General features: G+C 39.6%; 1 protein-coding gene across 2 annotated transcripts; it reads left to right on the top strand.

Moving 5' to 3' along the window:
* Nucleotides 1–306: 306 nt before the first annotated feature.
* Nucleotides 307–24,191, top strand: LOC111238361 (anoctamin-5-like). 2 transcript variants are annotated; one of them, XM_022767822.1, is made up of 21 exons: nucleotides 307–616; nucleotides 6,061–6,105; nucleotides 11,227–11,291; nucleotides 13,377–13,484; nucleotides 14,689–14,757; nucleotides 14,935–15,219; nucleotides 16,207–16,326; nucleotides 17,057–17,172; nucleotides 17,291–17,425; nucleotides 17,878–17,983; nucleotides 18,259–18,319; nucleotides 18,774–18,925; nucleotides 19,034–19,108; nucleotides 19,243–19,468; nucleotides 19,630–19,808; nucleotides 19,922–20,019; nucleotides 20,297–20,427; nucleotides 20,609–20,814; nucleotides 21,003–21,190; nucleotides 21,561–21,666; nucleotides 21,777–24,191. In XM_022767822.1, the coding sequence occupies exons 1-21, from the start codon at nucleotides 541–543 to the stop codon at nucleotides 21,999–22,001; spliced, it is 2,772 nt and encodes a 923-aa protein (XP_022623543.1). In that variant the 5' UTR covers nucleotides 307–540; the 3' UTR covers nucleotides 22,002–24,191. The 2 variants fall into 2 exon arrangements, with proteins under 2 accessions (XP_022623543.1, XP_022623544.1); XM_022767823.1 differs by lacking the exon at nucleotides 6,061–6,105.
* The last annotated feature ends 685 nt before the right edge of the window (nucleotides 24,192–24,876 follow it).

The raw sequence follows: 24,876 nt of genomic DNA, 5'->3' as shown, positions 1-24,876 counted from the left end.
CCACAAGATGTCCTCATCGTATTGAACACTTCAGTCATACTGCCAGCTCCAATAATGGTGTTTTTTTCTCTGAAAGCTCATACAGGTAACCTGCTTTGTAAGTCAGCGGACATCACATCAACATGACCCACATTTCAGTAGGTCACTTTACGGATTACACTTTAGTTCCCTGGATGTTACATAGGTTTAGAAATTCTCCCCTTTCTCATCATCTCTCTCACTCTCTCAGACACACACACACCATTCTGCCGACCAAAAAAAAAAAAAAGCCCCTGCCACTCCCCTTTATGTGTGGCTGGTCTTCTCGGGTAGAGCTAGGGAACCCGGCGGGGCACAGTTTCATTGGGGATCGGTGATAATGGAATTATGATCCATCTGCCATCTATTGATCAGGATCGAACTCGTTGATTTCAGTGTGTGATCAGCCGATGACTGCATGGTGGAGCCTTCATCGACCCGACGGGATCACAGCGGCATCTTCACTGCCCTCCCCACTTTCCGCGAGAAGGTGAAGCCTTTATAATAACACCGCAATCCGCTATGAGGCGAATAACAGGAAAGGCGAAGGATGAAACTTTGATCGAGCTGCAGAGCGCCACGGATTCACAGACTGGAGGTAATATAAAAATGCTCTAATTAATCTTTAACAGCATGTGGTGGTCACCATGTTGTGTCCAATTGCTATATTTTTGTGATCAGTGCTGTTATACTGCTTGTAGTAGCCTCTCTGGGAAAGTATGAGATGGTGCAAGAGTAATGCTTATATCACAGAACTGATTATTTAATCCAATTAAATTCAGGTTATGAAGAATATATCCTCATGTCAAAATTGGAGCCCCTTAGAACACAATTATAGCAAAACATAGGCCTAAAAGATGCAATAAACATAGTAATCTCCCAATTCAGCAGACAAACTAAATCCTTACATCAAAATGTCATTTTTACACTCATTTTAGTGTCTGTATATAATTTGGTTACTTGGCTTGTGCATATGTTTTGTCCACAACCTAATTAAATATGTTGTTTTTTAAATTATGTACTTTGTGCCATTTTCGGAGCTGTTTTATCCACCGAGACCGCGCACAGTGACGTCATACAGCAGCATAAAGTGGGTGAAGGATTCGGGTAAATTAGGGTCAGAACTTTAGCAGGATAAGCCCATCATGTAGAAATGACTTTCCTGTAAAACAGGAGAGTTTATACTGACAGTTAAATTAAGCAGTGATCCCATGACATGCTGGGTGTTTGTGCGTGCATACTGTTGGTGTGTGTTGGTTGAGGGGGTGTCCCTTAAAACTTGTGACTGTGAGGCCAGACTGGCCAAACTGAGGCACATTTGTAGGATCTGGGTTCATTAGTCACACCTATAGGACCCAGATATTGTCACTGTAGTTAAAGTCAAGTTGAAGTTAATTTGACAAAAGGACAAAATGATCGCCTGTAGAAATCCACGTTTTCCTCCTCTCTGTGATGTGTCAAGCTCAGTATTTATAGAATAGGATTCCCTTGTGTAAGATAGTCAGGCTTCACTGACTCTTTACTAAACAGCGAAACATTTTTCAGTCTGTGGTTTCATCCTCAGAATCCTCACACGGTTCCATCTGGAGGTTAACAGCCTGGACAGAAGATATGCTGTCCTCCATTAGCGTGATGGAATTCCTGGGGTATTCGTTGTTTCCAAGCACAGTAATCTCCAAGGACACAGGAAAATGAGTTGAAATTTAGTTTCCACTTCCATAGGGCAGCTCATATCCATAATGGAGGGCTATGGTCTTTTAATTCAAGTCAAGTTGATTTTATTTATATAGCGCCAAATCACAACAGAATTGATCTCAAGTTACTTTTCAAATAGAGCATGTCTAGATTCTACTCTTTATAATATTGATTACAGAGCCCCAACAATTACCACCATGAGCAAGCACCTCGCGACAGTGGCGAGGAAAAACATCCTTTTAAGAGGCAGAAACCTCGAGCATTATGGCTCCCATAGCTCCCACAGCATGACAGGTTGTGGCGATGACATTACTGTGGTAACATCCGGTAGCTGCCAAACAGAAAAAGGTGCTGAGGTTGCACAGAATTTCTTCTTACATTTGACCTATATACTAAAAGACAGTTCAGTCTGTGTTAGGCAACAGTTCTTTGTTTGGCCAGAAATGGGAAAACCACATAGGTTGTGTTCTCCCTAATATTTGGAATTTCGTACATCTACAGTTAAATGAAAAGTAAATTGAGTGTGGGGAAAAAAAGGAACAGGCCACTTACTGTGGTTAAAGACTAACTGCTCTGCAATAATGAGAGGCTCACTTACAAGTTCTTATTAACAATGCATGAAACCAAAAACTTCTATTTACGCCTTTAGATCAGTCTGATGTACAGTAATGGCTCTCTGTTCAGAACATGCTGATTTGATGTCGTATGCCTGTTTACATAATCAATGTCTTACTTAAGTCAGGGACTAAAATTCCTCTTTCGAACCCGTCTTGTTGACATTTTAAACTCCATAGTCAAATATGCAGTGGTAAACTTCATATCATTTTCAAAACAGAAATCTCTAGAAGTAACTGTGTCATGTCAAATAGGTCAGAAGACAAATTGGTTTCCAGCAGAAATCTGCAGGTTGTGAATCCATAACAGGAAAAGCACACATGAAAGAATAGGCGCTCTTGGAGATACAGTAAGTGAATGGCGTGTATTGACTGACCTTATCTTTTGACCCCTGTTTGTCAGAACACAAGATGAAGTGCAAAGGAAAAGTCTGGTGCTCTTACGATAAGAGCAGTGCTGCATTTTAATGAAGATAGTCCACAGAACGAGAGACTGACGTTTGCCGTTAGATGAGAATCAAATCCAGGAGTCCACATGCCCATTTTAGCTTAGCGGCTTATCAAGCAAGTTATTCATTCAGATACATTATTCATGAAGAAGATGTAGTTATGGCACTGTTATAAATGTGAACATATCGATTGTCTGTATGTCAAGCTCATTTCAGGTTTTTATTATAGTGGTCGTGAATGTTGTATGAAAAGTCACTAAAATGATGTCTGTGCTCTCGAAGCGTTCATTTTCATTTGCATACACCCACCACATTTTTTAGACATCTCTAGCTAGCTGTATTGTATGTCATTGAATTATTTTCAGTTAAAGAGACAAAATAAATATGAAGATGATTTATTCCACGGCATTCATGTTGAATCGGAGTGTGTTGAGTAAACATAATGAAATCTCAGACCTTTTCAATTTTTAAACCTACACTCTTTATTGTGTTAATCAGTGAGTTGTTAATAAAGACACGTGCTTGTTTATCTAGGGTGAGCTGTGGTTTAATAGACTTAGCTTCAAAAGCTTTGTCCAGGCACTTATCATGGCAGACCTTCAGCCACAGAGAGGAACCAGAGAGAGGGGAAGGGGTCTGTCTTCACCTTGTGTTTGGAGTGTGTTTTCTTGTTCACAGCTGGCCAAACACTGGTTCACAGCAAGTCATGGCTGACGTGGGACTACTGGGTAGAGACCAGATGTCCTGTGACATTATATATAATTTGGTGGGTGGTTATTTAAACCTAAAACACTTAAACGTAGCAGGCACTTGGTGATACCTTCATTCAGTAACACATTTTTAACTAGACTCAAAGCTTTTTGTAGCAGGTTGCCATTTTTTGGCATCTATCAGGGATAATTAGGCAATAACTCTTATCAAATGACTCCCCTTTTAAATGCTTTTAATAGAAATAACTCATATTTTTAAAGAATTTGTTTCCATTTAAGGTGAATTCACTCTGTATCTGCAGCCTAGTCGGTCAAGTGATCTTTCAGTCAGAGGTGAAGCAGAGCCAAAGAGTTGCCATGGAAACAGGCCTTGTAATTGTATTACCCCCTTTGATGGAGCCATGATACTGAGTAAGATGTGGAAAGAAACCAAGATCTCCTCTGAGCAAACTAGAGGACAGATACAGTCGAACTATTAGAGCTTGTTTTGTGTTTGAGCCAGAACAAGTTACAGACTTTATTTTTATGTCTCCAGGTGAGGGACAGCTGACTGCAGGCACAAACTTTCACTGGACTCAAGGATGAACTGATTAGATTTTGGTGCTCAAAGGTCAAGGTCACTGTGACCTCACAAAACACATTTTTAGCCATAACTCAAGAATTCATACTCCAATTACAACACAATTTAACATGCAAAGATATTTTATATCAAAATGGTGAAAGGTCAACTTCACTGTGACAATAATGTTGTGCAAACACCTCTGGCCACTTTTCAACACACTCAGGAACAGACGGAGAGATTGTGACCATATTTTCTGCCGCTTGACTCGATGGTGAAGGCATACAACCACAAGGTGGTAATTCTAGTTTCAGACTAAAATAAAATCTTCTGGTCTGTGTTTACAACATGGCTTCCATGTGCCTCCATTTTTGCTCTGGCCTATTTGCTTGGCCTTTGGGTGCATGGACATGAAACAAAAAACAAGCACTCTGGTAGGTCATTAAATTATGTTTTATGTATGAGCTGTACATGAAAAAACTGTGCCTGTAAAGGCATAGTATCTCTAGGTAATTGTAGCTTAACCTGATTAAATAAGGGAACAGAAACAAACATACTTTCATCAATTTGCCATTTAAACCATCCAAAGATGCATTAAATGCAAGCAAGAGAGCTGTTTTCTGAGTCCTGTCTGTGCTGACCAGTATTCCCTAGAAACTCTTTCCCTCAAACATGCATCCCCTAACAGACTGTCAAGCATATCAAACATGGTGTCTCATGAAGATAATACATTATAACCTCTACCCTGCACATGACCTCTTGTTATCGTGGTATATTTACACTGCTCAAGCTTTCCGGGGATTGTCAGGAAATCTCCCGTCTGGGACTTAAGTATCCTGAAGATAAGAAAGGAAATGACACAACAATGACAATACAACCCTAACACAAACAAACAAACAACTCACACTTTAACCACACAACTTTGTCAGGAGGATATTTTTTGTTAATTGTCCACAATTCTGCGACAACTGGGCAAACGACATTGGCAAATGAAGATCATGTGATATGTTTGAAAGCCCCAGAACACCTACTGAATAGACATTGATGTGAGATTGTTTCATCAGCTGCTGTTTCCAAGATCAGGAATGAACCTTGAAATTTGTTACAGTTTTTGTTTTTAAGTCTTAGCAAATTTGACTCCACAATTTTCAATGTGTGTTTTAAACTCACATTTGACTGGTGCACATTTTTCCCTTCGTGTGTATTTGCCCACTCGACAGGAAGTGTGTTGAGAGAGATAGAGAGGATGTCTTCTCATTGAAGACCTAGGCCCAGTTCGAGCTCAGGATGCTGTGGTTTCACTGTAGCATGATGTGCACCATGCCTCTGAGACAATCATGACTTACTTCACTCAAGTGTTTTCATATGAAATTTAATATTTCAGTGTTTTTACCATTTCATATGCGAGGGTCTACCACATTCACCTAATGCACCCTAATAATGAAGAAAGCCACTCATGCTTTCCTGATATTGTATAGTGGCTGACTCACACTATGATTCATTACATTTATACCAGAGTGCTAACCTTAATCAAATCAATATTTCATACACATCTACACACAATTCAGCCCAGCCTTTTTGGCCTTAATAAAACTCCTGCCTAGAGGGAAGTTGTAGAGCAATCTGTACCATGTTTGCGTCACTTCCCTTGAGAAAAGATCAATGCTGTCATAATGTCTGTGGTTAATTAGTCTGCGTTTGTTGATGTGCAAGGCAAAACAGTGATCTGAAGAGTTAACAAACCGAAAAAAAAAAGGTGTTATCTGTGGTTTAACTGAGTGCAAACAACACACCCACACAGCTTGCTTGAGTCATTATAAAAAACAGTTTGGTGTTTCACTGAATCAGATGTATACTACGCAGCACGCTACCAGCAGCGCTCGTTCAGATTTTAGGTTGTTTATTTTTAAGAAGACAAGAATGTCACAGCAATTAATAATCATGAATGTTTACCTCTCCTGACCAACAGTTCAATACTAACCACCTCCTAACCTGTGTCTGTCTGTCCTTTAAAGATGGTCCTGCAGTGTTGACCGCATTCAGGATAAACCTTCACTCAGGTACGGGCAGATCAGAGGCTTTATGTGACGCCTGTCTGTCCGTCCTCTCATTGTCGACCTCTGCTGATTCTCTTTTCATCCATTTGCTCTCTCTTCATGCTGAACTCTCCTCAATAATTGACCATGTTTCTGTCTCTGTTTTGGCTGTTAATTATCTGCTGCTTTGTGGATCGTCTGCTAATCACACCCAGTGTCTGTGTATCTGATCTTTCAGCCTCTGTCTCTGCTTCTTGTCGTATCTGCAGAGCCAGGTTCCTGGTAGTTAAGTGTGCTGTGTCCTGTGTTCATGGCTGGAGTGTCAGATCAGCACTGATGCATGTACTCATATACTGCAGTGAGGCATGTGCACGTGGTAATGTTTCAATTGGGGATGGGCAATTTGACCATGTAATATAATGACTATATCTGTCAAATAAATTTTGTGGAGGATAAAATATAAATACATAAGTAAAATACAAGCACCTCAAAATTGTACCTAAGTACAGAACTTACATAATACTTAAGTAAATTACATTCCACCACTGCTGGTGTACATGTGCTTTTAGCCTGTCCAGTGTCATAAATACATGACAAGTTTATGATAACTTCTTGATATTGAAAACTATGCATTATGTATTGTACTTGTGTGGGTAAGTGGGTGTGTGGGAGGCTGACACATCCTTTCACATCCTCTTGTCAGACAAAAACTAGTTGCTGGATGTCAGTTCAGATTGAGAAATGCAGGTTCCCCTCTTGTTTTGATGACTCACTCTCAGGGATTCAGTGAAGAGGGCCGCTCTCCTCTCCTGGCTATTACTCATGCTGGCAGGCAAAGTGAAACTGTGGAGCACTAAACGTGTATCTCATCTGGGGGCCATGTACTTTATGTTTCAGAGGTGTAAAAATCTAGGTGGATTTTCTTCCCAGAGGCAGCCACCATCATAAGGAATGGAAACTTCTTCTTCCAGGTTGCAGTGAATCCGGTTTAGTCACAATGCAGCTGGGTGAAAGTGGATTTGTTTAGGTTGAGAGAATGTACAGCTTCTGCTGATTTATTTCTCTCTGCATGATCAGCACATGCCTCTAGGAGTTGATACATTGGCACGAGTGGCCTCCTATTCTGATATACTATACTATCCTATACTGTAGCGTTCCTCCTCTGATTTCTTTAATTATTCAGAGTGAGGGAGAATTGTCTGGTCCCAATTCTGATCAGTCCTCACTGGCCTCCAATACTCTGGTGAGTAGAGGCGAAGCAGCAATTGTGAACTTGTTGTCTTTGGAACATGGACACAGATTTCTCTATGGACCTGACCTGTGAGTGTTTTAACTTGAGGACTGTGGAGACGATTTGAGGAGAAGTGGGGTAATACCCAAGAAGTGCTTTTCCATTGCTTGGCAACATTTTAAAGCAGAGACTGTGGGCCAGCATAGTCTTCTCTGGTTAAACAAACATGCTGATTTTATGAAGGAGGCATTTTCAAGCATATTTCTATTTCCTTCCTTGGAAATGCCAGATTCTTACCAGCCATTCCTTTGAGCCAACTGAGCTAATACACAGGAAGCTGCTGTCATTTAGTACAGCCTTGTTAGGGGCGCTGAGCAAAGTGGAAAAGTGTTTTTTTTTTACTGCGTGCACCTTGTGTAGGTTCAGTTTGCCTCAGAGAGTTTGACGGTGGCCTTGGAGCTTATAACCCAGTTTTGTGTCCTGAAAAGGAACATTGATCTCATAAGTGGAGATGAGTTGACTGGTCAAGGAGAGTAATACTCAGCCTGTCAGAGCATTCACATGATATTTTCTGTGGTTTTGGAGGCTTTCTTAAATCTAAAAAAAGACTACGTCAAAACCTAGTGTATGACCAGACTGCCTATGGTCAAATGACAGAAGACAGTGCTGTGATTTCAGCTATATTTACTTATAAAATAATCAACCAGAGAGAAAGTGAAAAGCGACAGACTATCTGTCTAATTTAGTCTCTCACACAGCTCAGTCTCAGTGTGGGACCCACAAAAAATTGTTTAGCCTTTATTTACCTCAACTCCAGAATGTAACAGACTTTTATTTGAGGCAGGTCTTTTTTTCTAATTCCCTCTGTTTGATATGTTTAATTGGTCATAGCAGTATTTTAGTACAAAGCCTCATTTTCAGTCGTTCCCATTTGCCGTGTTAAAGTTACTGCATTCAGTCAGTCAGTCAGGGACATTCCAGATTATAGGGCTGGCCCCGCTGTTGCGGTCCAGCCAAAAATAACCTGGGTAAAATCACAATCAAGTCTTTGGCAGTGGAGTTTCACAGACTTGGGTGTTGCATTATGGGAAGTGTAGGATCCAGTATTTTTGGAGCTAGACCTGACCTGTACCAGGGACTAAAACTTATCATATCTCAACCTCTGCTGCTTCAGTCTTGACGATTCTTTTTTAAATCTGTCCCTTGTGAAAAAGAAGAAAAAGAAAAACACTGAAGTCCAACTCCTAAAACTCTGTTCTACAGAACAGCAATGGTTGGATATGCATGTGGTTTTGTGTTTTGCATGTGTCTCTGGATATATTAAGGGAATTTAGGATGAGAGGCTAGTTGATTTTGTCCTTGACTAAGCCTCTCAGGGGGGATGGTTCTCACTGCTTCATTGATGGTATTGCACGTCTGCTCCTGTTTTGTTCTCTTGCAGGGTGGTGTGTACACTCCACCAGGTGTTACCAGTCGGGTTTAAGAGTTTCCTTATTCAGGACATTTGCGCTAGTAAGTTGTCCATCACATTCTCAAGATTTTAGTAGAGTTGGTATACAAAGAGGTAAAAAGTCTCTGTATCCCATATTATGACATCAGATCAAAAGCAAGAGAGAAGTATATCTCAGTCATACTATTCATAGAGTACAGCTTATGAATATATGTCACTGCCATATCAGGGAGCAAAGCTCAGCAGCAGTTGACCATTTGGGGCACTAGTTCCCTCTTAGGTGGTGGTTAAAAGTGTGACTTTGATTTCGAGACCACTGGAGGTTACTGGTGTATTTTTTCAATAATCTGTTGTTCTGATGGTGAACGTGTTCACAGGAGAATATCTCAGCTACTGTAAATAGACAGCATCTGAAGTGTAACTAGATTGCTTGGGTGGAAAGTGTGTTGGAAAACAGAGTGTCTGAGCTTTACTTTCAAATGAGTGTAATTTAGTTAATTTGAGTCCTCATAAGCCACATTTGCCGAGGTAATTTTGCATGAATGAATAACTGTGTGATTTCAATATACAGTTGTTATTTTTAGTACTCTGCATTTTTGACCCATTTTCATTTGTTTGTCTCTCTGAAGCAGTAAACGTTACACACTGCAGGCCCATTGCTTCTGTTTGCTCAAGCCAGAATCTGATAACTGGCTGTGGAAAGTTGGAGTATGACCAATCAAGTGAGACAAAAAAGGAAAGAGAAAAAAACACAGTCAGTGATGCTTCCCACGAGCAAAATGGAAAAATCACATTGCCATTTGCTCGTTATATACTTCAGGGATTCCTATGGTCTAACTCATTTACACTCCATCCTAGTGAGTCCATATGGAGACCCCGTAGTCCCTCCTTTATTGGCTCACACTGCTGTCTGTCAGATCATTGTGTCTAATCAGAGGTGGCTGTTCGTGAGTCTGTGCTGAAGCTGAGGCTGGAGATCTTTGTCTCCTTTGTGAGCTGAGAGTGTGTCATCTTGGGGGAAGGTTGGACTTCTGGTACAACAGCTACCCCCAGCCCCATGTCCCTCCTCCTCACTGATGCATATTCCAGCCACCCCCATGCAGGAAGTGCAGCTTTCCCACCATTCAGGAAATAATAGGGGGCGCAGGCAGCGAGCAGGGCAGTGCTACATGAGCACATTCCCTCTGCCAGAGTCTGCCACGCAGCAAGAGAGAGGCACTGCTGGAATGTTGTGTGTCATAGGAAGAGGAGTGTGTGTGTGTATGTGTATGTGTATGTGTGTGTGTGTGTGTGTGTGCTGTGCGTGCTGTTGTGTCTGTGTGCTGGTCGTGTGGCATGTGCTGTGTGATTGCATTGTTGTGTGTGTGTGTGTGTGTGTGTGTGTGTATCTTTGTGCTTCTCATCTCTCATTCTTAGCTTACCAATATGTTAAGAGTCTGTATCTGCTGCTGTTGCCAAGAGACTAGGATTTTTATTGGGTCCTTGTTAAATTGAGTTTGTCTGAGATGCATGTGTGGCCAATGCTCTTAAAGGGACAGTGTGGTTCGGAGTGAACCTTATTATTATTCTGCATATCACATATCCTGTGTGGATATAAACAGACCTTAAGCTAGCTTAGCTAAATTACTGCATGTCTGTGGGATAGGAAGAGAAGAATGCCTACTCCATTGCTAAAAGGTTTGATCCTGCACTGTCTATTTTTAGTCTAGCATTAGCATTTTTCTAAAATATATAAACAAGAACATGTGAAATAATAATCATGACATTATTTTTGTAACTATTGTTGTCCCTCCTTTGGTGTGGGTGCATGTAAACAAATGGATGTTGACATTTTTTCTTTAAAGAAAAGTTTCTTGCATAAAATCTGCAACTGTGTAAATACATACATCTCTACATGTTTAATTTGACCAGCCACCAGTCTCTGGGCCTTTCTTAGAGTTCAGATCATACTGATCGTGTAGCCATCCAATGACTGGGCTAATATTCAGACTATACTAACACGGCCTATAAACAAAAGGAACATACATAAGAGATGAATTGATACCACTCAAATGTAAAATGAACCAAAAAAAGCTGAACTAACCTTTTACTGTGTAAGACACATGCATGACAAGTGTCACAGGGAAAATATGAGGCACTACAATGCACACAGACACTTGTAAGTCAAAATGAACATCTTTAAGTTGTTAGACCATTTAAATTGTGCTCCCTGATCTTTAGTAGCAATCGAAGTTACGCATATATTAAATAATGACTCAACTTAAACTAACCCCACAACGGATATAGCAACAATAATTGCACTATTGTTTGTCGACACAACAATAGCATACTTAAGACTACTTTTTCAATTGTGAACAGTATTGGTACTGCACTCAGTTTTATGAAAACTTATTTACACAAAATTCCACTTTGGATACATACTGCACATGATTCTATACTTATTATTGTTGTATTTCTTTTGCAGATGAAAACAGTGGAAATGGCGTCAATTCACTATCTGAAAGAGGGACACTGCCTGGACATAAAGAAGTAAGTTTTGCTGCATCTCTGGGCGTTTCAACATATAGGCTACATCAGTTGACTAACTTAGCATAACGACGGGAAACAGGTGGAAAGATATAGCCTGGCTCTGTGTGAAGGGAAAAAAAGTTAACACATTATATTGTTTGTTTTTATTGGTTGGTTGAATACATTGGAATAATTGGTTGCTGGTAGTAGTTTCATATGTACTTTACCAACATAAGAGTTGTGTGGAAGAATGGCATATTTCCCAAAATGTTGAGCTATTCTTTTAATTGTCATATTGTTAAGTAATAATTTTTATTTTGATTTGATCTGTTACAATCCAAAATCAACTGCCTTACATAAGATTTTCAACAATAGTTAAGGTGCCTGTGTAATATTTCCAAAGCCTATGTTCTTTTCTTTATAGCCACCAGATTGTTTATGTCATTGTTTATGTTTGTGTGATTTTGGTCGACTTATTCACTGATCTTTTGTTGACTCAAACTCACTGCTGAGTCACAAGACCTCTGTGTCTCAAAGAGCTCCCCTCATTCCTCTAACAGTGAGAAAGAAATAAACTGTTGCTGCTCAAACACGAGCCTGTTGTCGGTCCGCTGGGTTTTCAGTGATACAATGAGGCCATCAAGCAGATGGTTTATCCATCTTATTCATAACACTGATTATATTATGTTTCTGTGATGTATGACTTCAGGATTTGGTGCAGCAATGGAACAGACTCCATTCAGCGCTAATCTATCTCATTAAGTCAGAACATGATTAAATAACTGTAACAAGCGAGTGTTCATGTCTCTGATACAAAAAATCACTTAGTGCAGTGTGAGCTGGGTGGAGTTCAATAACTGCGTACTCCATGTTGTTATTAAGCTTTCATAATATGGCTGAATGTACAGCAGACAGACGCACAAAAATCAACAAACTGGAACCAGTTATTCTCTGCCTGTTGATGTGTCTTTCTGTAAACAATGACATCAAAAATCCAACTGGAAAAAGAGTAGACCCTTTTTTAAAGTCAGGTTTAAGTGAAGCATTTATTGATATGGATAACTACATAAACTATAGGTTTTAAGAATACATCGTATTTCAGTAAAGTTCTGTCAATAAAAAATAATTCAGATTAAGTTCAAATTAAAGAGACTAAACTACGGTGGCCCAACAGGAATGCAAAAAGCCACAACACGAGTGCAAAAGCCACAATGTAAGTGAGCTCTATAGTATTGGTCTTGGTTGCCGGGGGACTATTATTGCTGGTGGACGGACAAGTAAATGTGTTTTTTTGGTTTGACAAAAGTTCAGTCTCATAAAATCCAAAATGACAAGCATAGACTGAAGCAGTATAGCAGTATCTTAAATTCAAGATTGGTTAAAGATTATGAGATTCGTACTGATGTACCGATCCGCATTATTGTATATTACATTCTCTAGATCACTTGATCTTGTATCCATTTCCATGATTTGATCATTTCCCGAAGAGTGCTGTTTCAAGGGGTAAAGATAACAGTTCATGTCTTAGATGCAAAGAGTGGAAGTTTCTTATACAGAATGGCCTTAGATGTCAGTCATGTCAATAAAAAAGCATTTACACATTAATGGGAAAAAATTATGTGAAAGTTTCAGAGTTAAGAAAATAATTGAAATACAAAACTTGATATAGAACATGTACATGTTTCTCCTCCACCATCAACTATTTTTATATAATGACAGCCTGTGATTGTGGTGTCCAACAGTTTTATGAGGTTTTTCTGCAGTCATCATGGCCTCCCTCTAAACTTTTCTTGACATTCTCTTGAAATACTTTTCATTACTATCCCGTGTACAGTGTTTGTCTAAACCCTGGAGTCAGCGGTTTTCAGTAAACCTAACTTACATGTATAATTCTGGGACACAGTGCGCTTCCCTCTGTATCTAATACTGTACTATATATCTGTCATTGTTGACAGGTCTGAGCCTGTTATGTTTGTCATCAAGATCTTGACAGTTTCATTTCTCAGTATCTGTTTTACAAGTATTGCATGTTTCTGTTTGCTTTTGCTTCCCATACTCTGTGAGAGAACGAAATGTGTCATTTGATGTCTGTTGTTTGTCCTTCAGACAGACAAGCTACAACCAAACAAAGACACCGTGTTCTTCAGGGACGGAGTACGAAGAGTAGACTTTGTGTTGTCTTATGTAGATGACAAAGATGGAGAAAAGAAACAGGTAAGTGTAAAAGAAAAGTCACATGTTGCTTGACTACTCAGTATTTCACAGTGTGACACACATTGTTACACCATTTACATCCAGAACAGGAAAGCATACCACAAAGAGGAAGTGAGAACACATTTTCCATAGCAATATGACATTCATGATCTGACACAATTGTTGAAATGAACAGATTTTTAATTATTTTGTAATAATGAGACCAGCTGTTTACCGACAGACAAATGTTAGATAAAGGGTATGCATGAATACATGCAGTTTACATCACGTGTGAAGTAAATGTTGTGATTATCAGTCACATGACGGGAGGACTGAGGATGACTGGAGGAAGAAGGAGGTGTACTTTCACAAGTCACAACCAGTTAAATCACTTCTTTCTGTGCCTGTCTCTCACCATCACAGTCAGAATGTGAAAACAGTGATGAACCCAGAGTGAATTATCATCTGATTCTGCAGCTCTACTGGGTTTTATGGAGAATTTATAATGAGCTTCAGCTCATTGTTAAACTGTGTGCACTGTCTGTTTTGATTCATTCTCATAGCTTTATTTTTGGTTGCAGCAGGCTGCTGTTTTCAACAACAACAAAAAAGAGGTCTAAAAACCCACTGTACACTGCTCAGCACTATAACAGAGACTTCACAGGTTCAAGTCAGCAGTAAACTGAGATTTCAGATATGCACTACTCATCATCATAACTTCTGCTTGTAAGTTAGCACTGTAGTTTGACTGCCTGCCCTCTGGAAAAGGGCCACAGAACATATGGACCAAAAATCAATTTAGCTTACTGTTTTAACATATACAACATGATTTATGTCCTATAAGCATTTATTAACTTCTCCACAGAGTTCAACTAGCTGTTGATCTAGAGGAAAAACTCAGGTTTCTCAACTTCTAACGAGCCATCAGCAAAATTCAGTCATTATAAATGCTAATAAATCCCCCACCATCTCCCCCCTTCAAGCCCCTTTTTGGACCAGTCGCCATGGCCTCTCTTTGTAATAAGTCTGTAAGAGTTTGATATATCAAACAAACAGTCAGACAGGATGAACTGCAGAATGCGTCATCTAACAAGAGACACGTTTTTTCAGAGGAACCAAGTGTTTTTTTAAGCTTCAATAACGAGGATAGGTGAAGCAGAATACACACTAAGGCTGTGCAAGTCTGCGTGGCTCTCATGGCTGTGGTGTGTGTTTGTGTCCACAGGAAAGGAGGAGGGAGTTTGAAGCCAACCTTGAGAAAGCAGGACTGGAGCTGGAGACAGAGGACAAATCAGTAAGAAACTCAATCACAGGGTACCTGCACCACCTAGTGGATAGTTTGTGGAGGCACATCATTTCCTACAGAAAAAGTCTTAAAGGGATGGCTCAGTATTAGACACATTAAACCGCTATCCTTACTTATTTTAAGGCAATAGTGTAAATAGTTACAATCTATTTATGCTTGTATCAGGACTCCAAAGACCAGAAGACATATTTCTTGAAGATCCATGCTCCATGGGACGTACTGGCAACCTACGCTGATGTCTTAAAGATCAAAGTTCCCTTCAAGGAGAGTGATATCCCTCATGGTCAGGAGGTCCCACTGGAGTGGCTCTCGCATCCTTTCCGTCTGCCAGAACACATAATGCACCCACAACCTGACTATTTCACCTACCCCTTTGACAAGACCAAGACTGACTTCTTCCTCATCACTGACAAGGATACGTTCTTCCCACCATCCACAAGAAACAGGATTGTGAGTATGTCTTCTCTCAAATCAGAATTCACTTGTTACATTGCCAGTTTCTCTTGGGTCTCATAGTTTAGTATATACACTGGACACAAATATAAATGCAACACTGTCTTTCCCTGAGTCGAAATAAATGATCTAAGATTTCTTCTATAAACACAAAAAATACACATATACAGATATACCGTGATGAGATCCTAAGGCCCATTGCCATTCATCTGCCACCATCGCCTCACAGTGCAGCATCATGTACACAATTCTTAGAAGCTTTAAACAGCCCAGTTGTTGCATGGCCTAGGCAGTCACCAGACATGTCACCCACGGAGCATGTTTGGGATCTGCATGTAGAAAAGCATGTTCAAATTCCTGTCAATGTCCACCAACTTTGCACAGCTATTGAAGAGGGGCAGTCGAAAATTCCACGAGCCATAATCAACAACCTGATTAACTCTCTACAAAGGAGATGTGTTGCACTGCATGAGGCAAATGGTGGTCACACCAGATTCAGATTCATTTTCAGATCCAAAAACACACTTCTGTAGCCCAAGTCACACAGTTCAGAACCTAATAAATGTCTTTTTTCAAAATAAAACTGCACATTTGAATGTGGCCTTTTATTATGACCTGGCGAAGGCACACCTGTTCAATAATCATGCTGTGTAATCAGCACACCTGTCAGGTGCACGGATGATCTTGGCAAAGGAGAAGTGCTCACTAACATGGATTTAAACACATTTATGAAGAAAATGTGTGTGTGTCTTAGATATTTCATTTCAGCTCATGAAAAATGGGAGCAAAAGCAATAGTGTTGCGTTTATATTTTTGTTCAGTGTATACTGTATGTGTATGAAAATGCTCTCACAAGTTAACAGTTGTTTTTACAGTGTTAGGAAATGCTTGTGCAACAATGAAGAAAAAAAAATGCATTTAGCTAAAAAGTTCAAATGAATCCAAATCCCTTAATCTCTGGTTAAATCCTTTCCTTGTTGCTAGGTGTTCTACATCCTGGCTCGTTGCCCGTACTACAAAGAGGGTCGGAAAGACAGAGACAAGACGGGAATCAAGCGATTACTCAGCAATGGGACCTACACAGCCGCCTTCCCACTTCATGATGTAAGCCCACATAGAATAAAGGAACGTTACTATGTAGATGTCAAACAATAAAAGTAGATTCACTCAGGTAAACAGCAACTTTTAGATAGTACCACTTCAGCACTCCCAGACCTTTTACAACTACTGCATTACAGAGGGAGATCACTGTGTCCAGCTACTATTTTTATCTGTAATTCCTTGCAGATCATGATTCAACGTGCAGGATTTATGATATGAAACATAGAGTATAAACAATTGCAAAAGCCACAACATGAATGCAAAAGCCACAACAACAATGTAGAAGCAACAACACGAATGAAAAATCTACAACACGAATGCAAAAGCCACAACACAAATAAGTACAATTCCATATTAAGAACTCAGCAGTAATGCTTCCTGGATCACACACAACATTAAAATGCTGCATATATATATATATATATATATATATTAACTCATGATGATGAAAACACATTGACACAAGCAGTTCTGTAGAATGAGTACATTTTACTCTCAATACTACCTGTACTACTACTACTACTACAGTGATTATTTTCGATCATATCAGTAGTTTATGTAGTTTATTTTTTCCCTTTCTACTTGAAGTTCTGATAATGCTGATGTTCAGAGAGGGTTGATGCAATAGTTATATTTTGGGAAACACGCTCATTCACTCTCTTGCCAAGAACTTTCTCTTTTATTTCCAAACATCTTTTGCTTGATGTTGTTCCACTGGTTGTTTTCCTTTCAGTGTCGATACTGGAAAAGGGCAAGAAATGCTGAGTGTGAGAGTGAGCGCTACAACTTGTACAAGAACTGGGCCAGTTTCCTCTGCTTTTACAAAGAGCAGCCTCTGAACCTCATCAGGTAAACGAACCGCATCTGAATGCAGTCAGACACTTTTTACTTTTATCACTGATTCTGACTGAAATTGAAATCTGAAATCTGAGTTAGATACCACTTTAACACAATTCTTTTTCTGCAGGAAGTACTATGGAGAAAAGATTGGGATCTACTTTGCCTGGCTGGGCTTCTACACAGAGATGCTCTTCTTTGCAGCCGTCATGGGCCTTATATGTTTCACCTATGGAGTGCTCAGCTATGATGACAACATATCAAGGTTAGTACCACCAGAGGGCATCAGGGAGCTGAAAACTATATGGCCAAAAGTATGTAGACAAGCAAACACTAAACTCATAGGTGTAATTCATGGGTATTCATATACTGCTATGACAGCTTCCACTCTTCTGGGAACGCTTTCCCCAAGATTATAGAACTGTGGAAACCATTTCTTTATGGACCTGGCTTTGTGCACAGAGGCATCTTCATGTTGAAACAGGAAAGGGTCAAACAGTTATAAATACAGCATTATGTAAAATCTCACTGTATGCTTTAACATTAAAAGTTCCCTTAATTGGAAGTTAACATCACTGCAGGACTAGAAGACGGCCTGCTCAGAACCTGATTCTAGATGTACATCATCATATTTTAACATCGCATTTTGAACAAATACTGCTGTGTTTACCTTTGATTATATTTATTTATGTTAATTTGTGTTTATTCTCTTTTTAGCAAAGAAATATGTGATGCCTATATTGGAGGCAGCATTGTGATGTGTCCTCTTTGTGATAAAAAATGCCCTTTCTGGAAGCTCAACTCTACTTGTCTCTCATCCTGGGTAAAACATTTGACTTCATACGTTACTTAGGCATGATTCTGAAGCCAGGAGTAACACTTATTCTTTATATTACATAGGTGAAATTCAATAACGCAGATCTTTTATGTCTTACAATGATTGAAATGTTTTTGTCAACCACATTTAATCCTACAAATACAGTAAATACTGTAAATAGTATCCTCCTGAGAAGGCAGTATGTCACCCTTTTTATGCCCAGCATGTCACTTCCTCTACTTCTCTAAGGAACTCATCCTTTTTCATATTCCCTCTCCCAGCAATCCCATCTGTTTGATAATGAGGGGACGGTGTTCTTTGCCATATTTATGGGGATTTGGGGTAAGTGTCAGTCTGTGCTACTTGTACTTTGTTTAAGATCCATCATACCCCCTCCTAATGTAGGACAGATTTTCACAGTTAAAGCCTGTTCACACTGATGCATCAACCGTCACCCATACTGCTTCATCCCAGAACGACTTGCCAGCACAATTATGTTGTTATGCTCAGGCAGTTGGATAGCTTGCCCAGCACAGTGCAGGACAAAGAATGCCTGAAAATTGGCTTCATGCGCAGCAGTTAGCCAAGAAGTGACGGGAGTCACGGCACAGCTGAAACACATTACACTTCAAAAAAAAAAAAAAAAAAAAAAAAAAAAGTTGGTGCAAAAGCCACAACTTGATTAAAGTCATAAAAAAATCTCTCCAAAACACACAAACACGCTCACACAAAGACTAATTTCTCATTGTACAACAAAATCTATGTTAGGTTTCATTTCCTCAAATCAATTTGACAGTAACTCTGTTCCTGGAGTTCTGGAAGCGGCGTCAGGCCCGGCTGGAGTACGAGTGGGACCTGGTGGATTTCGAAGAGGAGCAGCAACAGCTTCAGATCCGACCAGAGTTCGAGATCAGATGCACTAACAGGAGACTCAACAAGATCACTCAGGTGCTTTAGAACAAACGTTCGACAATGAGAATAAACATGACAAATATGCAATTTTAAAACAATAATTCTAAAGCAATAAAATAATAATAATAGTAATTAATCTTTCAGGAAATGGAGCCCTATCTCCCCATCACCAGCAAGTGTGCTCGCTTCTGCCTTTCTGCAGCCACGGTTTTATTCTGGGTAACTGAATGTTCACCTCAGTACACACAATGCACGCGTGCGTGCGTGTCTTATGTACATTATACCTTTAGCGGATAATTTCTATGTCCAGTCACATACTGTCAACAAGCTTTCTATGTGTGTGCTCTCTGCAGATTTCTCTGATAGTGGCCTGTATCATCGGGGTCATAGCATACAGGCTGGCTGTGTATGCTGCCTTTGCAAGTATCATTAAAGACCCTATGAGGAAGATCCAGGTGGTGGGCAGATTCATCACCCCACAGTTAGCGACTTCTGTCACTGCTTCCTGCATCAACTTTGTCATCATCATGATCCTAAACTTCTTTTATGAGAGGGTGGCCATTTGGATCACTGATATGGGTAATGAGGTTTCACCTGACATTCCCAACAGGCTAACTAAGAGCTTAAACACCAATGCCAGGAGTGTACAACAGAGTCGGGTTCATCATTATGTAACTTCATGCTCTACTATCGAATGTTGCTTGTAACATGAGATCATCTGCAAACCCTTTGCTTCACAGAAATCCCAAAGACGCACCTGGAGTATGAGAACAGGTTGACCATGAAGATGTTTCTGTTCCAGTTTGTCAACTACTACTCCTCATGCTTCTATGTGGCCTTCTTCAAAGGCAAATTTGTGGGTTTCCCTGGTGACTACTCTTACATGTTTGGCAAATGGAGCAAACTGAGAAATGAGGAGGTGAATTTTTTTTCTACAAGTAAAAGCAGCTTCATAATCTGAAGGCTATAAAATAGCAAGTCAAATAAAATAAAAGTGTGTTATATAAAACTAGTAGCCTCTCGCTGTCCTAGTGCGACCCTGGTGGCTGTCTGATCGAGCTGACCACGCAGCTGGTGATCGTCATGGCTGGGAAACAACTGTGGGGAAACATTCAGGAAGCCCTGCTGCCGTGAGTCCATCAAACCTTTATCCTCCAAATAACTTTCAGATAACTTCTTCCATTAGATAAAGACATTGTGTGCAGAACATATGGAGCTTGTTGCCAGGATTTTATTTGATTTTCATTTTGAACTGTATGATTCAGCCAATGAAAACAGAGATCATTTCACTGTCATTGCTCTCTGGAAATTTCTTATAGGCTTTGTGCAAAGTCCAAAATATGATTTTACCTCTATTTACTTATTCCCATATTGACATATAGTTCTTCTTCATGGGCTCGTTGATAGGTTGATGCGTAACTGGTGGAGTAGTAGAAAGGGGCGGCACAATCCTGAAAACCATTACAGCCGCTGGGAGCAGGACAACGTCCTGCTGAACTTCACCCAACTGGGCTTATTCTATGAATACTTGGAGATGGGTGAGATACAAAACTGGTCTGGCTGTATGATATATGAAATTACAATTCACATATTTTTACAGACTTATCAGGGAATGTCAACTGATCACAGCCAGCTGTCTCATTATCCTGTTTTCCACTTTCTGCCTTTTCTTTTTCACCACTCACTCTCTCCAACTGTTCTCCCTGTCTGTCGTTTCAGTGATCCAATTTGGCTTCATCACTCTGTTTGTGGCCTCTTTCCCCTTGGCTCCCCTCCTCGCTCTGTTCAACAACATCCTGGAGATCAGGGTGGACGCCTGGAAGTTCACCACTCAGTTCAGACGACCGGTGGCTTCCAAGGCCCGAAACATTGGAGCGTGGCAAGAGATCCTCAACGCAGTGGCCATTTTATCCGTTGTTACCAATGTGAGTTTTGTTTGTCAGGAAATGTAAAACACTATAGACATTGAGTGAGTTTTTTTTTCTAAATCTATATTCATTTTTACATCTTCACTTACAATAAATGTTTGGCAGCAGCTTCAAATTAGAATCAGAATTTTTACCTCATCGTCAAACATTGTATCAACAGCCTTTTGTGTTTCCCTTCGTTCCAGGCTTTTATCATGGCGTTCACCTCAGACATGATTCCCCGTATGGTCTACCTGTATGCCTACAGCAAAAATGCCAGCATGGAGGGCTACGTCAACAACAGCCTGTCGATATACAACATCTCACAAATCCCCATGGAAAACATGCCGGAGGAACGCAACAACTGGCTTGACAATGTGACCGACACCTGCAGGTATTGGGGAAAGAGCTTGTTGTGCACCATTGCAGTTTATAGTGATAACTGAAGCTGAAACCAGAGAATAATGAAAATTGTGATTAGTAATTGATCATCAACATTGTTGGCAATTAATTCTTTGTTGGTTGACTAAACTGCTTAATTGACTAAACATTTCCATTCTAGTGTTTTGTATGTTTTGTATGCCAGGAGGATACATTTTGTCTGCGTTTATAGTTAGTAGTGTTTGTATCTTGTCGTTGAGTTAAGCTTTGAAGTTCTGCGCTGTTGCATTTGCTACTGTGCACCAGTGCTGTACCAGTACACTTTTATGTGAATGTACACATTATTCCCTGTATGATGCCCATCCTGTTGCTGTTTTATACAGATACCGTGACTACCGTTACCCTCCAGGCCACAACATGAAGTACACTCACACCATGCAGTTCTGGCACATCCTGGCAGCCAAAATGGCCTTCATTATTATCATGGAAGTAAGACAACACAGTTTCTTTCTACATCACACCCTAAGAATAAATGCTCAGAATTAATTTAGGAAATTGATTTAACTCTATATCATGTGATTATCCCCTCCAACCTGCAGCATGTGGTCTTTGTGGTGAAGTTCTTTGTGGCGTGGATGATCCCAGACATCCCGTCTGATGTGAAGGCGCGGATTAAGCGAGAACGCTACCTGATTCAAGAGTACCTACATAACTACGAGGTGGAGAAGCTAAAACTCCAGCTGAGTGCCAGTTTCATCACAGAGCCACAGTCAGAAATGTCCTTGATGACAGACAAGCATGAAGTGTTGTCTGAGTGCCTGTAGCCCCCTGCTTCACTCCTCCAACTAACCAAGCCAAAAATGGACATGTCTGGGAGTTTAATACCCTGTTGAGAACATGCATATGCAAGGGCTTTTGTCTTGGGGATAAAAACGCTATTATCTTTTCTTTTTAAATAGACTGTATGATCAAGATATACTAATTTTATCTGCATCGAGGCATGAGAAAAAGGAAAAAAAAATCCAATGCAACATTTCATTTTGCTTACATACTTTAAAGCAGCTTCTTGGGTGGATGAAACTTTTCTGTGCCATAAAAAATGTTGGAAAGTGATGGGACAGAAAAAAACAGCAAGGAGCAAAAATAGTGTAACTGTAGTTTGTATCATTCCCCATGTAATGCAATCAAACTCTCCATTAGTCATAACCGAATGTCTTTGTATGTGTTGACAGAGTTAAAGTTTGTGGTGTTGAACATAATACATTAGATGTAATCACCCTTTAAAGAGCTGGAAATGATATTATTCTAACGTGCTGCATGTGATTCTTTTACTGAGAATACAAGATGAAGGACTGAACCGAGCAGACAAGAATTTAGAGTATTTGTCAGTTGTGAATTTGTTTGAATGATAGTTGTGGTCGGAAGTTCATATCATTTAACTATGAATGTAGAAAACACTCAAACTTACAAATGTTTAAATACATCGGATAGGAAACATTTATATGTAAGAAAATTAATAGGCGGTGCTTATTCCTCAGACAGTTTCTTTTTGAATCGTCTTTCAAATTGGTAGCTACGTAATGTTTAGTTCCACTGATCTTTAGCTGGGCTATAAGATTGTCAGTTTTGTTATTAGAGTGTGTTATATTTAGGGAAAACCCCTATTAAAAACTGTGCATTTGAAAACCAAGTACCTCCATTATACTGCAGCGTTTGGGGGGGAGGGGGCTTCAACAGTGTTGTGGTGAGACAGAAGCTGCAGGCTCATCATGTCTCATCTTCCAAATGTATTTCCAACTTGCTACGGGACCAATTATAAGACTTCTACCAAAAGAACAGATTACATGAAGGAAATGTTGGAAGAGCTGTGAACAGATCTTCTGTTTTAATACAATCATTTTGTGTGGATGAGTTCAGGTTGATCATGCGTCGGCTTTACTCCTCCTTGTGTTACACAGGGATAATAAATGGCCTATATATCTGTTCTCAGATATTTGTGTCTCCATATGCTGTAGGCACAAACAACTGTAACCTTGATTTCAGAGATACACAGAAAAGAGAAGAAGTTTTTATACCCTGGTTGGAATACGTGTGAGTGAGGATTTCAGTGAAAAAATAAATACTTAATGACTTTTAGTACCCTGCTCATACTCTCTAGCTGGATACTAAATGTTGCTGTAGATATAAAGAATGTTATCTATTTAAAATGGATTGTAGAGCCATTAATTTATTGATCCGTTTCTTCTATGTAGCCTGAAGCATTTGTATTTAGAGTTACTTCATAATCCTCTTTTTCATCAATTTAGTGGCAACACCCAATTTCCTATTTTCTGCTATTCACCACCTCATTTAAAGACCATCAAGTAGTGCTAGTTATTCAAGTAGCCTACAATGTATGCTATAAATTACTACTTTGTCAAGGGACCAGACAAATAAAAATCCTACACATTCTGTGGGAGACAGAGATCTGATTATATTTCTTCATAGTAGATAAGTGATTTATCAGATACTGTAAGACTTTTTTTTTTTAATCTGCTTTAGCTTAACATGCATGTGGATTTTATTGAGACGTCTTTGTGGTTTACACTGTAACTGATGCAGTTGTGACTCCAGCTAACAGCAAATTACATTTGACAGTCAAGTCAGTAAAAGCCTGACTTACTCCAGTCTCAGGATTAAACATCTCCCAATGTTTGTTGAGCATCACTTGGTGACATGATATGCAGATGTGGGCAAGGGTGTGTGCATGATCCCTTCAAGATGCAAAATGTATTTCCCAGCAAACAAATGCCTTAAACGTCTGTGTTTACTTGTTTTTGTATGATTTTGTAATGACAGTTTCCTATCTGAATTCAAAACCTGTTTCATATCATTAGTTTTTGCAAAGTAGCTGTTTTGTCTGGTTGGATGTGCAGAAATTGCTGTTATGTAATGCTGTTACATAGGTACACTCACTGTAGCCCATTCTACAGAAATGTAGTAAATAATATTCACAATAAATGAAGAAACAACTAGTTTGAGTTTGAGTTTCACTTGCACAAAACCCAAGAGCACAAAAACAAACAGATGTGACAGTTAAAGGCTTGTACTTTACGTGCACCTTCCCCCAACTTAAAGGTCACCTCTAGACATGTTTCAAGACATTACAAAAATTCCAAGGGTCTTTTCTACAAAAAAAGTTCAATAAACTACTAATCATTCATAAAAACACAGTATATGAATATGCAAACGTTGTCACAAAAGTTATACTGGTGGAGACAAGATGTCTTCTACACTGAAAAGGCCATTCTCATTATTTCCAAAACCACACTGGCTTCCAAATTAGTTGTCATGTTGCATATTCCCTCTGGTACATATCATCTTAAACTCATACTTCATGTACAGTATATTCAGAAAGTTTTCCAGACCCTTTCAATTTTTTGCCCATTTTGTTCTGTCGCAGCCTTATGCTAAAAAAAAACATATTTTTCACTTATCAATTTACACTCATATATCTGCCCCATACTGACTGAGATGTCTTTGAGATGTTTCTTCACCTTGATTGGAGCACACCTGTGGTAAATTCAGCTGATTGGACATGATTCATAAATCACACACTTGTCTATATAAAGTCTCACAGATGGCAATCCATATCAGAGCAAAAACCAAGCCATGAGGCAGAAGGATCTGCCTGCAGAGCTGAGAAACAGGATTGTGTCA

Source organism: Seriola dumerili, unplaced genomic scaffold, assembly GCF_002260705.1.
Source record: "Seriola dumerili isolate Sdu_G_001 unplaced genomic scaffold, Sdu_1.0 BDQW01001299.1, whole genome shotgun sequence".
Classification (NCBI taxonomy): Eukaryota; Metazoa; Chordata; class Actinopteri; order Carangiformes; family Carangidae; genus Seriola; species Seriola dumerili.
Note: the sequence above shows the minus strand (reverse complement) of the source record. Positions and strands in the feature narration are given on the sequence as shown.

Bases quoted from the DNA above. Each gene is read 5' to 3' on its own strand.
- LOC111238361 (XM_022767822.1), top strand. From the start codon at position 541: ATGAGGCGAATAACAGGAAAGGCGAAGGATGAAACTTTGATCGAGCTG. The intron at 18,926-19,033 runs GTGCTTTAGAAC...TTAATCTTTCAG, and splicing joins GACTCAACAAGATCACTCAG to GAAATGGAGCCCTATCTCCC. The intron at 20,020-20,296 runs GTGAGTCCATCA...GCTCGTTGATAG, and splicing joins ATTCAGGAAGCCCTGCTGCC to GTTGATGCGTAACTGGTGGA.